Source organism: Astyanax mexicanus, chromosome 11, assembly GCF_023375975.1.
Source record: "Astyanax mexicanus isolate ESR-SI-001 chromosome 11, AstMex3_surface, whole genome shotgun sequence".
In the NCBI taxonomy this organism is placed as follows: domain Eukaryota; kingdom Metazoa; phylum Chordata; class Actinopteri; order Characiformes; family Acestrorhamphidae; genus Astyanax; species Astyanax mexicanus.
In genome coordinates, this window is record NC_064418.1 from 28,347,561 (window position 1) to 28,362,756 (window position 15,196).

Genomic DNA, 15,196 nt, shown 5'->3' on the forward strand with positions numbered 1-15,196 from the left:
CACTATGGTGAACAACCACACTAAGCTAGTCTACCAGCTTGGTCCAAACTACCTGACAAGGATGGTCAGGGTTGACCTGACCAGCATGACTAAGGTGGTTGACCAGTATCATCAATATGACCAAAGTGGCTATCCAGTGTAACCAGCATGACCAAGATGGTTGACAAGCATGACCAAGTGGGTTAACCAGCACGATCAAGTTAGTTAACCAGCACGACAAAGGTGGTTAGCCAGTATGACCAGCACGCCCAAGTTGGTTGACCAGCACAAATAAGTTGGTTGAGCAGCGCACCCAAGTGGGTTGAGCAGCGCAAACAAGTTGGTTGACCCAAGTGGCATGACCAAGGTGGTTGGCCAGTATGAACAGCACGACCAAGTTGGTTGACCAGCACGACCAAGGTGGTTAACCAGCAACACCAAGGTGGCTAGCCAGTATGGCCAGCATGACCAAATTGGTTTACCAGCATGACTAAGTTGGTTAACCATTACCAAGTGGGTTAGCCAGTATGACCACTACGACTAAGTTGGTTGACCAGCATGACCAAGTTGGTTAACCAGCACGACCAAGGTGGTTAGCCAGTATGACCAGCATGACTAAATTGGTTGACCAGCACGACTAAGTTGGTTAACCAGCATGACCAGCACGACTAAGTTGGTTAACCATCTTTACCAAGTTGGTTAGCCAGTATGACCAGTACAACTAAACTGGTTTACCAGCATGACCAAGTTGGTTGACCAGCATGACCAAGGTGCCTAGCCAAAATGATCATGGTAGTTGACCAGTTTTAGCATGATCAAGCCGGTCAACATCCAGCTTGACCAGCTAGCTTTTATGGAGTGGTCTATTGGGGCAGAAGCATCTCAACAGCAGACAAGAAGAGACTGGACAAATTCATTAAAAGAGGCCAGGAGGCCAGCTCTGTCCTGGGAAGCCCACTAGACCCAGTGCAGGTGGTAGGAGACAGGAGAACATTACACACACACGTTTAAACATTACACACTTACAAAAAATTGATTTTTTTTAGTGTAACATAATGTGAAATAGTTTTTCAATTACCCCTGTGCAATTAAGGGGCAATGTGTAATTATTTGCAAATACAACCTTAAGTGTTCTTAACTTATCTGTTGTATGTTATTATTTATATTGTATATACTGTGCTGTTTTAATTTATTTATTTTTTCTATTGAGTGCCTTGCTATTCCTTTACTCCTGTAACACTGAATTTCCCCAGTGTGGGACTAATAATGGATTATCTTATCTTATCTTATCTTACCTTAACCACACTGGTCCACCAATATAACAGGCTTTACCTGTTATAAACTTGTCATAAGGTGGATTCTTCAGCATAGAAGTCACTTACAAATTCTTGTCAAAATAGTACAATAATTGAGCATTTACAGATTAACAGATTGTAAAACATTAAACCCTTGATATCCTTCTTGAATACTATTTTTCAGTTGTGTCTTCATTAAAAATTCAGAACTTCATGTGGACAGTGAATATATTACAGTTTTTCCCAGTTGTAGTCATAAAAACCCTGTGCTCTGCACTGTTTTATGTTTTATGTCACATTCTCACCCCCATAATTCTAAATATATAGGTTGCTTGATTAAGAAACTCATTAATCCAGGAATACAAGATGCAAGAAGTGAAAATATTACAACGTGCTTAGTGTGGGGTGTGCAGGACTCCCCTGATGTAATGGTTATAATTTTTGGTTGTTGTTGTTGTACTACTATATAATTTCTTACCTAAAGTAACAGGAAATGTTCAAATTCTGACCAATCAGATCTCCATTAGGAGCAATCTGAATCGGTGTGTAGCTCACAGTACTGAGCATTTCTGGTACTTTTACGCCCCCTGCTGGTCATTCAAAACATGTTATATACTGGATAAGTATTTCATTCATAAAATTACATTAAATTATACAGGCATAATATAATGTGAATAATGCCTTAACCCTTCTGTTAAATTGTGGGTCAAATACGGGAAAATTATATTTAAAGCTGAAATCCTAACCCTAAACTTAGTTGGGCTTAATGCATGTAAGGAATATTTAAATATTAATATTAGAAACATACTGTTCCAGACAATTTTACCCAATAGTAACCAAGGCTTTCATTAAAAATACATAAAAACTGGGGACAATAATAATTATATATATATATATATATATATATATATATATATATATATATATATATATATATATATATATATATATATATATAATTAATAATAATAACTGAATTAACATAAGTAAAGCGTTATCTCTAAGGGGTGGAAATTTGACTTACACAAAAGAGTATATTTATACTAATTGAACAAAAATAAATGTAGGGATCTACCTAATTTTTAAACTGTGGACAGAAATAAAATGACCTTGTATTATATGACTTTCTGTTCTAAACTATGTATTTGGCAAAAAGCTTCACATCTTACATACACATCTTTTAGAGGCAGACAATACAGAATAAAACCAAAATTACAGCTAACCACACGTCCAAGTTATATCACATGTCCAGAGTACAGGTGACCTGTTGTGAAATTAACACAGCAAAAGTGTCCGCAGACACATCAGTGTTTATACTCTATAACAAAAGGCCAACCCTATTATAAGTCACACTTCCATTTGCTGCAATAACATTGTGCAGAGCCAAATTCTGAATTAAATTTCACAACTAAACCACATAAACTGTATCTGTTTAATTCAGTTACTGGGATATCCCAGCACTGGGAGTTAAAAGCACGTGTGCACAAACTGGTTTATCAAGTTTGACTGTCAGCTGACAGCGGATTTTCCAGAGAGGAAGAATGTCTCATTACCACTGGGTTTCTTCATGCTGCCTCACACACACAGAAATGTACAGTTGATGAGACAGCATATATTTCATTTATGTTTGGGGGTTTACATACATTCATTCAAGGTATAAGCTATACACGTCATGGCAAAAATATGCTTTCAATGATCATGAATGTCTATGAAAGGCTTTGCACTGGCCTTACATTAGGCAGAAAGAAGATTATTGTTACTATAGTCATAGTATAATGCACAATAAAAAAATATGGATGTGTCTGCACACTATATATAAACCACAAAGTTGTGTATACACAGGGTCAATACAGCTCTGGAAAAAAGTCCAGGCCATAAATAAGAGACCATTTAAAATTATGAGTTTCTTTGATTTTACCAAATTGAAAACCTCTGCAATATAATCAAGAGGAAGCTGGATAATCACAAGCCATCAAACCAAGCTGAACAGCCCAATATTGCCATGATATTCATGCTCACAATGCATGTAACCGTATGTGGTTAATATTATTATGACTTGACTATTAAAAAATAATTTCTAATCTAAATGCAGCACACAAAACAGCTCACTTCATTGCAAAAAAAAACTATATTGACAAAAGTATTTGTTAATCCATTCAATTATTTCTATTGCCACAGATATAAAAAAAACAATCATGCAGACTGTTTCTACAAAATATAGTTAGTAAAACAATAAGTCGCTCTTAGAAGCTCTGTGAATTTCAGTGTAGTACAGAGATTGGATGCAGCACCTGTGAAACAAGTCCAATATTTAACAGCTAATGCTTGCAGTGAGATAAATTGTTTATTTTTTGTTAATATGTTTATAACGTTTAGTTGGACAGCTCACACAAATTTGCTTGAACTGTATTAAATAGTGGCAAAATGTATATAATTGTAACTACAAACAAGTGGTACTTAAGTACAAATTAGTGGTTTCAAAGTAACATATCTTAAGGACAGACTTATTTAAGTAAAAAATAAGCACCACTAAGTGATTCTTATACACTAATATTCTGTGTCCAATTTTAAGCCAATTAAAATGATTTTTGCATGATTTAATATTTACTTCACCCAATCTGGGATTTTGCGATTGCTTATTTTAAGAAATCTTATTAAGAAAAAAAATCTTACCCCATACACGTCTCAGTTTCTAAATCAGTTTTTCTGATTTAGCTGTTTATAGGTAAATGTTTGATTAAAACAACAACAACAATTAGCATTGTTGTTTTATTCTATAAACTACAGACAACATTTCTCCTAAATTCCAAATAAAAAATATCATAATTTAGAGCATTTATTTGCAGAAAATGAGAAATGGCTAAAATAACAAAAAAACGATGCAGAGCTTTGGATCTTAAATAATGCAAAGAAAACAGTAAGAGTTCAGAAATCAATATTTGGTGGCATAACCCTTGAAATTCAATCAGTTAAGCTTGGTTTGACGGCTTGTCATCAGGTTTTCAATTTGGTAAAATCAAAGAAACTGATAATTTTTAGGTGGTCTCCTATTTTTCTGTGATTCTCCTGTGAACAGTATTACACCACCACTTTTTGTAAGCTAAAAGTGCTGAAAAAGACCCAAAACAACTCAATTAAAACCAACAGGCGCTGCAAAACCAAAGTCCCAAAGAAACTAAAAACACAAATTAAAAAATGTAACTTGTTTAGAGACACAATAACATTATCTATGATAAAATATGTAGGTTAGTTAATGTTTACTGAGTCAGCTGGCTGCAGTTGAGCTGCAGAGTGAGGCTGGGGCTAACGATAGCAGCACTTCATGTTCTGCTTCTTCTGATAGGAATTTCCAGTGTGGGCGGAGACTCGTGCAGGAAGTGTGTGTTTTTTACAGTGTTTTCACACACCGCTACAGGAGAATTTCCACTTTTCTGAGGCTTTAAAATACGATGTGAAATCAGAGAGATAGAGCAGACGAGTCCTGCGCTGCAGAGGAGAGGAAACAACCCGCAAACAGAGCGAGTAACAGAGGGAGTGCTGCGCTAGCCTAGCCTGAAGCTAACTCACTAAATATAGTAAAGTTAAGTATCGCTACAGAGAAGAGTGCTGAGTGTGCGTGCTGATGTTCTGCTGATTCAGGAGTTTTTCTGAGAGGATTTTTAGCCTTATATCGGGCTAACTCTGGTTTGTTTCTTGGCGTAAACAGCCTAAATAATCTAAAGGGTTTGTCTAAATGGCTAAAGTGATTCTGGTGGACCTGTATCACCCCGCCTGCTCTCAGTACGCTGTGTGTATGGAGCAGCGTGTCAGCAGGTTGCAGCAGGTCATCGGGGAGGATGTGAAGGAGCCGGTGTATCTCCTGCTCCAGCAGGAGGCGGGGGGTCTCTCTCAGGGGGCTCTCATGGACAGACTGGTCAGTGTAAACAGTGGAGCAGCACGTGTCCTAATGAACCCCAGCGCAGCTTCATCCATTCACTCATTTAAACAGGCTGTGGACAGTCTGGAGGTCACGGATGTGGAGGTGCTGACCTGCAGCCGCAGACAGGAGGTCCTGCAGGTGTACGAGCAGCTCCTCTTCACCCCCCTCTACAGCTTCCACTACCGCACTGATGTGTTCGATGACCTGCCCCCCTGTCCCCTCGGTCACCCCTCCTCTACCTGCTCTCAGATCACTGAGGTCAAGGACGAAATTACCACGTTTCTGCAGCGCCTCCCAGCGGTGAAGGGAGAAATTACCATTCTGAAATCTCCACTAATCTCAGGTAAATGTACACATTTTTAATTATGATAAAATTAAAGCCTCATATCCCATTTCTAGTTTGTACCCCCACCCTTTGTTTTAAACTGAAATACACAGACGTTATGTCACTGTGTTTAATATAAAAGCTGCATGTAATGAAGCACCTTACTATTTACACACACACACACACACACACACACACACACATATATATATATATATATATATATATATATATATATATATATATATATATATATATATATATATATATATATAACTTTATAGGTTTTTTATTTCAGTAATTTAGTTCAAAATGTGAAACTCATATATTATATGAATGTATATTCAAAGCGTTTATTTCTTTTATTGTTGATGATTATGGCTTACAGTATCTCAGAAAATTAGAAAATTATTATTATTATTATTATTATTATTATTTCTTATATTCATTTTTATTAATACATTGTATTCTATTTTATTTGTAATGTTTCTTGCTTTTTTACACCCAGGTGCAAATAGCTTGTGCATAAAAAAAATCAATATTTTTAAATACATGAGAGACTTCAGTCAGACTGCACCAATTAATATAATCTGCAAGCTATAGTTTCCATTACATTTTAAAGTCTAGTCTCAAAGATTTTGAATGTTATTGAAAATTACTTTCAGTAATTCAGTTTAAAATGTGAAACTCGTTATATAGGTGTATTACACACAGAGTAATCTGTTTTAGTTGTTTTTTTATCATTGATGATTATGACTTACAGCCAATGAAAACCCATAAATCAGTAACTCAGAAAATTAGCATATTATGTAAGACCTATTGGTACTTTTGGCAGTGTCGGCAGTGTGCCAAGTCCTGCTGGAAAATAAAATCTACATCTCCATAAAGGTTGTCAGCAGAGGGAAGCATGAAGTGCTGTAAGATTTTCTGTGAAAACACTGCACTGACTTTAAACTTGATATAACACAGTGGACCAACACTAGCAGATTACATGGCTCTCCATGTGCGGAGGAAGAGTGGTGAAGCACACAATCCAAGCTGCTTGAGGACTTTTATGGAGATGTGGATTTCATTTTCCAACAGGACGTGACACACTGCCCACACTGCCAAAAGTACCAATTGGTCTTATATAATATTCTAATTTTCTGAGACACTGATTTTTGGTTTTGCATTGGCTGTCATAATCATCAACAATAAAAAATTAAACACTTAAAACAGATCACTCTGTGTGTAATACACCTATATAATGAATTTCACATTTTGAAATAAATAAACAATTTTCAAAAATATTCTAATTTTTTGAAACTAGACTTTTAAATGTAAAGGAAACAATAGCTTGCAGATCATTTTAATTGGTGCTTTCTGACTAAAGTTCTTATTTGTAAATTATAATAATTTTCTTTCAATTTCTTATATATAAAAAAAATATAGTGATTTTTTTGTAGGCACAAGCTATTTGCACCTGGGTGTATATACAATAATAATAATAATAATAATAATAATATTAATAATAATAATAAAAATACAGTACATTTAGATATAAGAATGATTTAAGATTCTTGTTCTTCTTTAAAGAGCATACAGTAAATGTTTACCAAATGTTTTGCATAAACCAAACATTCTATACTAATGTACAGCTACAGCTAAAACCACAAAAATACAGTATAACGTTTTTTCTCATTCTACAGACTCATTCTATTTCTAATTCTACAGACTGCTTTTCCCATGGTTTTACAAAAAGAACAGGAGGCATCTCCTCCATCAGCACCTTGAGCTCCCTGAACCTGTTCAGCAGTTCCCGGCGCAGAGACTCCACTGCTGTGGTGGCTGAAAACCTCCGACGCCTCGGACTTCAGGCTGGCTTTGAGCCTCACCAGTTTCACCTCGCCAAGGTAGACCTACTGCCACTGACTGATACAGACTTTTGTTTGATTAACAAATCTGTAGAGCATTGCATTGTTAAAAAGAAATACAATAAAAATACAAAAAAATTAAATAAAATCTTTCTAGTTTCTGGGAGGTTTCCAAACGGTAAAACTGACTGGAGATCAGGTTGAGTGGAGAGCTGGCTCACTGGCTCACTAGTCAAGTAATCAATTTTACTGCGATGTATAAATTAATATTTACACAGTTTGCCACAGTTTATGTTCCGCACTGTGTGAAATGTACTGAATGTCAGTTGCAGTAATTCTCACTGCCGCCTCATTAAGATAGGACCCGATGTTCTTCAGTGATGATTCTTCAGATGATGGCCAGCAGTGTTCAAACAGTCTGTGAACCATGCAGGCAAAACATTTTATTTTTTATTTTTATAGTTTTATTCTTGACCCAAGTGATGCACCCCAAGTGATGCCCCAATACCAGGAGGGTGAAGACTAGCACATCCTCCAATACATGTGAAGTTAGCCACCACCTCTTTTTGAACTGCTGCTGATGCAGCGACTCAGTTTTAATACATCAGCTCACAGACGCCTTGTGTTGATCGACGTCACTCATTAGAGTAATGAGGGGAAAGAGCACCACCTACCCACCTAGGCAATTGTGCTCTCTCTGGGCTCCGGTAGATGATGGCAAGCTACATAAACAGGATTCGAACCGGTGATCTCATGATCATATTGGCAGCGCTTAGCCCGCTGGACCACTCGAAGCCCTGAAAAGATTTTTTTATTTAATACCTTCATATCATAGTTCTGACAGAGGCTGTAAGAGGAGCCACTTAATCTACAGTGTGCTATGATATTATGATATTTATCCTATTTGATATTACATCATGACATTTGTCATTAGCCAGCTTCGATGCTATGCTGTTCCACACAAAATCGATCTAGCCCACTTGACGTTGTGTAACATGGACTGTTACCTAAAATAAGTCTGACAGGTTTGCCTACCTCAGTGTTTTTTGTTTGTGACCGCGAGAGCCGTGTTTTTGGTGCAGGATTTGAGGTCCTTCTTTTGCCCATTAGGTCAACCATGCCAGTGATGTGTGGGTAATGAGCAAGCCTGCGCCCGAGAGCTATGACGGGATCGTGACCAATCAGCCAGGAGTTGTCATAGCAGCACCAGGAGCTGACTGTATGCCACTACTCTTCACAGATCCTGTGGCAAAGGTCATCGGAGCAGCGCATGCAGGTGACTTAACTTCCTCCTCTTTCTCTCATGCCTTTATGCTCCCATATGCATCATTAAGTGGAGAGGAGTTGCTTTCATGATTACATGCTCTTCTGTGCAGCCTCAGTCTTTACAGGGGGATCTTACATAAGGGAATATGATCTTTATTTATAGAGTTATTTTGTGATTTACCCACTTGCAGCAGTATTCTTAAAAAAAGTAAACTCCTGCTATTTGTGTAGATACTCATTTTTATCTTTCTAACTAATAGAACTATTAGACTAGACAAATGACCATAGAAAACATGGACGGTGCATCATTCCTTAAAAGTAAAGTACTCACAGGTCAAGCGCCTGTGGTAGCTGGTTGCAGTATTATGTGTATCTCAACACATCTGTATATATTTAAGTGGCAAAACAGCTAATTCTCCATCTCAATTATCTTCTAAGCTGTCTTTCCATTAACAGTGTCTGATTTTAAATGTCTGTTGTTTCTGTGCTAATACTGGATTTGTTTTTATTAGCCTCAGAAAATAGTTAAAAAAACTATTTAAAAAAATTTTCTGCTAAATTGAATTCAATTGAATCGAGCTTGAATGTAATGATTGACAGCTCTCATGCAGTGGAGTAGCTGAGTTGTATTCTAAAAAAATACATGAACCACAGCTTTACTGTTGAAACATTATACTAACCAATAAAACAGGTCTCCAAAATAAAAATCTGCTTTGCTTTAGCGCTGTAAGCTTAATGAAGGCGGGCTAAAAATATGCTCTGTTTGGGGAGGGGGCATGTCAATGCAAAGCAGTGCTGTTTTAAGAAGTTTGATCCACACCCTTTGTATTAAGCTTCCAATTATGATTCAATGAGAGTTACAGTTAATAGATACAATATAATTAACTGTGGTAATTACCTTAAACACCTTAAACTGCTGTTTTGTGGCAGCAATCCACTGCAGAATTACTAAGAACATCTTTTCGTTGTAAATATAAAAATTCTCATTTTGCAAAGAACTCCACGAAACCATTCAGGAAGCAGAACAGTTTATTTACATTTAAAACATTGTGTTTAGAAACCCACAACCACAGAAAGGAACAATAAGAGGGCAGAGTTTGGATTGTTCTGACGATGAGAAATGTTTTCTTTTTATTCTTGGCATTCAGGAAAGTATCCCAAAAAGACAATGCCTTCAGTGTTTTAAACAAGACAAAACATTGATTGACAGTGTGCAGAAATCAAGCTGAGGGAAGAATCACAGTGCCCTGTGAGTTTGATTAGTTTGAGATGCTACAGCTGGGATTATTTTTCTTCAGGGAAAATAAAAAAGTAATTTAGTCATTCATGAGCTGTTTTTTTTGGTTGTATTGTACTGTGTGTAGAAATTGGGGCTGGTGAGGTTTGGGAAAGTATTAACATCCTTTTTAAAGTCATTGTTTCATCAGTTTTGATAAGAGTTTTATTGACCATTTGCTGAAGAGGAAAGGTATTTAAATGCATTTTGTTCTAAGCATGCTCTGGACAAAATTCAGAAACCACTTCAGTTTCTGAATCAGTTTCTCTGATTTTGCTATTCATAGGTATATGTTTGAGTAAAATGAACATTGTTGTTTTATTCTATAAACTACAGACAACATTTCTCCCAAATTCCAAATAAAAATATTGTAATTTAGAGCATTTATTTGCAGAAAATGAGAAATGGCTGAAATAACAAAAAAAGATGCAGAGCTTTCAGACCTCAGATAATGCAAAGAAAACAAGGATTTTAATCACAGTGTTCATGCATCTTGGCATGTTTTCCTCCACTAGTCTTACACACTGATTTTGGATAATGGTATGCCAGTCCTGGTGCAAAACTTGTGGCTTGTGATCCTTCATCTTCCTCTTGATTATATCCCAGCGGTTTTCAATTTGGTAAAATCAAAGAAACTGTATAAACCACTGGCCACCACTAAATTGTAGTGAAACTCGAACTGGAATATGATGCTTTTTTGTCTTCTCTCTTCTCTTTGCAGGCTGGAAGGGTACCCTCATGGGAATTGCCATGGCAACAGTGAATGCCATGGTGCTGGAGTTTGGCAGCAAGCTCGTTAACATAGTGGCTGTGATCGGTCCGTCTGTTGGGCCCTGCTGTTTCACTATGGAACCACACTCAGCCAGAGAGTTTCAGGCCATCCATCCTGACTGTGTCAGAAACATGGACTCACCCAGGCCTTATGTCGATATCCGGCTTGCCACCAGGTACTAATAAAGGTTGAGCTTTGAAGCTGTGCATTATGTGATTATGTGCTTTGTAGATCAATCTTATTGATTTTAATCAAAGGCAGTTTCTCATATTGATTGTGCAATTTTCTAAAACCAGTTGGATGACTGCAAGTAAATGTCACAACAGCAGTTATGAGCTCAAATACACTAAATGGAAAAAAAGGATTGGGACACCTTTATGTGTTACCTACAAGAGCTTTTAGAACAATCTATCCTATGTCTATAGGCATTATATGAAGAGATCCTCCCCTTTCGGCTCTAATAGCTCCTTTTGCTGTGTCTCAGCACTAACTCTATATTTTTGTGGATCTCCTAAATGCTTCCATTTTCAATAAAAAACACTCACAGTTGATGGTGAAATATCTTGGAAGAAGTAAAGAAATTATACCACCTGGTTTGTTGTAACTGTGTATTAACATTACATAGATTTTCTTTCCCCTGTTGCAATTAAACACCTGATTTTAATGATTAATGATGTCCAAATATGTTTATCCACATAGTGAGTCTTTAGTTGTACCTGTACTAATAACCCTAAGTACACTGCCTGGGCTAAAAAGTGCAAATGATGTGGGGTTGCTGCAGTTGGTCAGGTCTAGGTTCAGCAACAGTATGTGCTTAAAGAATGAGGTCAGCTGACTACCTGAATATACTGAATACAGACCAGGTTATTCCATCAATGGATTTATTTTTCTTCCCTGATGGCACTGGCATATTCCAAAATGACAATGTCAGGATTCATGGAGTTGGAATTGTGAAAGAGTGAGTCAGGGAGCATGAGATAACCATTATCACACATGGATTGGCCACCACACCAGACCTGAACCTCATTGAGAATCTTTGGGATGTGCTGGAGAAGCTTTGCAGAAGCTTATCGAAACAATGCCACAGCGGATGGGAGCTGCAATCCAAGCTTTTTTTTTGGCCAGGCAGTGTAGTTTCTTTGATTATCTGAATGTCACTGGCATAAAGGGATGTTTTTTTTAGAATTAACATTCGTATGAACTTTCTTTTTTGTATGTAATGTTACTGAAAATACTTTTCCTTAATTAAATGTTTTTTTTTCAGGGTCCTTCTAGAGAAAGGTGGGATCCTCCCAGAGCACATCCAAGACAACACAGTGACAGACCAACCCAACCTCACTCTGTGCACTTCCTGCCACCCTGACTCCTTTTTCTCCCATGTTCGAGATGGACTCAACTTTGGCACTCAGATCGGCTTTCTGTGGATCAAAGAGTCCCATGAACGTATACAACATGATCACTAAGATGTAAACTGGTTGTTTAGCTGAAGAACTAAAGCACTAAAGCAGTTTACTGATGCATGTAGGACATAAAGGGAGGTTTTTTTTTTTTTTATTTAAATTCAGAATTCTGAACATTTATAGGGTTTATCTTCCAATGAAAGAAATATCGTATTTTTTGCAGTGTAAGGCGAACTTAAAACCCTTTAATTTTCCCAAAACTCGCCAGTTTATCTTGTATATGAATTTCACCTGTCAGGTTGTAAGGAGCAGTAAAGGCAAATAGCAGTGTTATACAGAAGTTTCATATTAGTTCATATTAGTAGCATTAGCATTAACCGCTTACTGCGCTCGCTATTTCCCTGTTCAAAGGGTAGTATTATTATCAGCCTGAAGCCTGCTGCTATCTCCAGCTAGCATTACTGGTGCAGCATTAGTATTACCTGCCTACCGCGCTTGCTATTTTCCCGCTCAAAGGTGAGTATTATCAGCCTGTAGCCTGCTCCTAACCCCCGGCTAGCAATGCTGGAGCTGTTAGTTGCTAATGCTAATGTAATAGCTCCAGCTTTAGTACTGGAGAATTTCGGTGATCTAAGCTTACTGTAAATAAACAGAAATGCTTTACTCACCCAAATAAACAGTTGAAATAAGCAATGAAAGTCATTTTTTTTTATTACAGTTTTGTTTTAGCTTAACTTTACTTAACTTAGTTAGCTTCCCCCCACCACCACTTAGCGGCGAGACCTGCTGAATTATAAGTTCCTTATAATGTCTCTTAAAATACGCCTTATAATCGAGTGTGCCTTATGTATAAAAATAGACCAGAAAATAGAAGTTGGTTGCCTTATAGTGTGAAAAATACAGAAATTTACAGGATACAAAGGCTTCAATGCTGCTAAGCAGTCACTTTCCAGAACTATCCTATCAGGTCTAGCTTTTAATACACAGGTGCATTAGCTTTTATAGTAACCCACTTTTCCAAGCATGTTTCTATACATGGTTCATTTCACTTCTCAGGTAAAAATGGAATTTGCACTTTGAAACACCATACAAGAAGGATACGCCTACACATGCATTTCTGGACAAGCTGAAAGATACAGAACTGTGGAAGCATATGGACTGACATTTAGTGTAGTAATGTAGTGAAATTACAAAATTTCACGTCAACGTGATGTTCATGAAGAGATTACGCAACTTTATACAGTTCTCACAAGTAATGTTCTATCCGTTACACCAGAGTTACATACTGCAGCTATATAGCTATACAGCAGTGCTTTTTTCCCTATTAGAAGTCAGTGGAGCATCAACGTGATTTTAATGATGTTTATAAAGTGGAGATGGGTAGTTTACATGTACTCAACTGAAGTTAAGATGGTTTTAGATTAGAGCTGGAAATATGGAAATATTTTTATATTACAATATATTTTGTAGTTTCAGTCAATATGAGATAATTTCAATATCACAAACAATATAAAAGCCACGCAAAAACTTTGAAAAATGGTGTGTACAAAACCGGTCTGTACTAACAAACTTTTAATTAAAGATTAATGTCAGTTTGTGTTATGCACTCTGTGCTGAATATTAGCCAGTGCTGACAGATGCTGTAAATAATGTATTTTGGAATATAAGAGAAATGATATCACATTTAATGCAATTGTTTTTATTGTAATATACAGCTTTGGAAGAAAAACAAGAGACCACTTTATTTTACCAAATTGAAAACCTCTGAAATATAATCAAGAGGAAGATGAATGATCACAAGCCATTAAATCAAGCTGAACTGCTTGAATTTTTACATCAGGAGTGGCATAAAGTTATCCAAAAGCAGTGTGTAAGACTGGTGGAGGAGAACGTGTCAAGATGCATGAAAACTGTGAAAAAAAATCAGGGTTATTCCACCAGAACTTTATGATTATGAACTTGTTTTCTTTGCATTATTTAAGATCTAAAAGCTCTGCATCTTAATTTATTATTTCTAATTTTCTGCAAATAAATGCTCTAAATAACAATTTTTTTTATTTAGAATTTGGGAGGAATGTTGTACGTAATTTATAGAACAAAACAGCAATGTTCATTTTACTTAAACATATACCTATAAATAGAGAACAGAGAAACTGAAAGTTTCAGAAACTGAAGTGGTCTCTTAATTTTTTCTAGAGCTGTATATTGAAATTTTATTGTTGCCTGGCCGTAATTGAGATATACTTTACATTTTGTTAAGTAAATTAAGTTCTGATAACAATACTTTTACTTGAATATAATTTTCTGTGAATTCTTTGTTGCATTGTGTTTATGTTTTAAGTTTTGTTTACAATTGAATATGAAAAGCTGTGCACATTGGATTATGTCACAGGTGATGTTATGAAAGAAATGTCTTGTAATTAAGTAGGTCTAAAAGCTTGATAATTAAGAAAGTGTTTGCTGGACAAACAGGAATATAGCTCAGTTGTAAGAGGATAGGCAGACTGGCCCTGTCAGCTTATTTGCAGTGCTTTAATTTGCATTGCAAATTTGTAAGATTATGGGATGGAAAAGTGATTGAAGCCTGCAGATTGTTGTTTTGGGCTTTGCACTGCCTTAATGGTGTAGTGTAGTTCCTGAGTTTTAAGGAATGAATTTAAGGAATTAATTAAATCTTATTAAAAAGGATTATTTGCTTATGCTAATGCACCATATAAACTGTTTGAATGCTGTTGTGTGTGAATTAATAATAAAATGTATAGAAAGAATAAAAATAGGTTTACCTTGATTGAAAAAAAAAATAAAGAAAGGGGCAGCTCCAGGCAGACATGTTTGTAGTTAAAGTACATGGGAAGGAATGTTCTGGAGCCTCTCTCTGGACATATCGATGGGCAAATATTTACATTACTATTCAGGATTTTGTATAAACTTTATGCAGTATATATAATGCTCATGAAAAAAAGATAACACAAGTGGAATGCCAATAAAATCTGAAACTCCAGCGGGATGTTTTGTTTATCTAGCATTCGAGCGTTCTGCCCTTTGGCTGGAAGGCTGCCATCCTGGTGATTGGCAGTGATGAAGGCTGTGGTGACTGTGTGTGATTGGGCC

General features: G+C 36.5%; 1 protein-coding gene across 1 annotated transcript; it reads left to right on the forward strand.

Moving 5' to 3' along the window:
• The first annotated feature begins 4,605 nt into the window (after positions 1-4,605).
• On the forward strand, positions 4,606-14,859 carry lacc1 (laccase (multicopper oxidoreductase) domain containing 1). The gene is made up of 5 exons (XM_022668568.2): positions 4,606-5,536; positions 7,232-7,410; positions 8,482-8,647; positions 10,635-10,860; positions 11,950-14,859. Exons 1-5 carry the CDS (start codon positions 5,008-5,010, stop codon positions 12,146-12,148), a joined length of 1,299 nt encoding a protein of 432 aa, XP_022524289.2. The 5' UTR covers positions 4,606-5,007; the 3' UTR covers positions 12,149-14,859.
• The last annotated feature ends 337 nt before the right edge of the window (positions 14,860-15,196 follow it).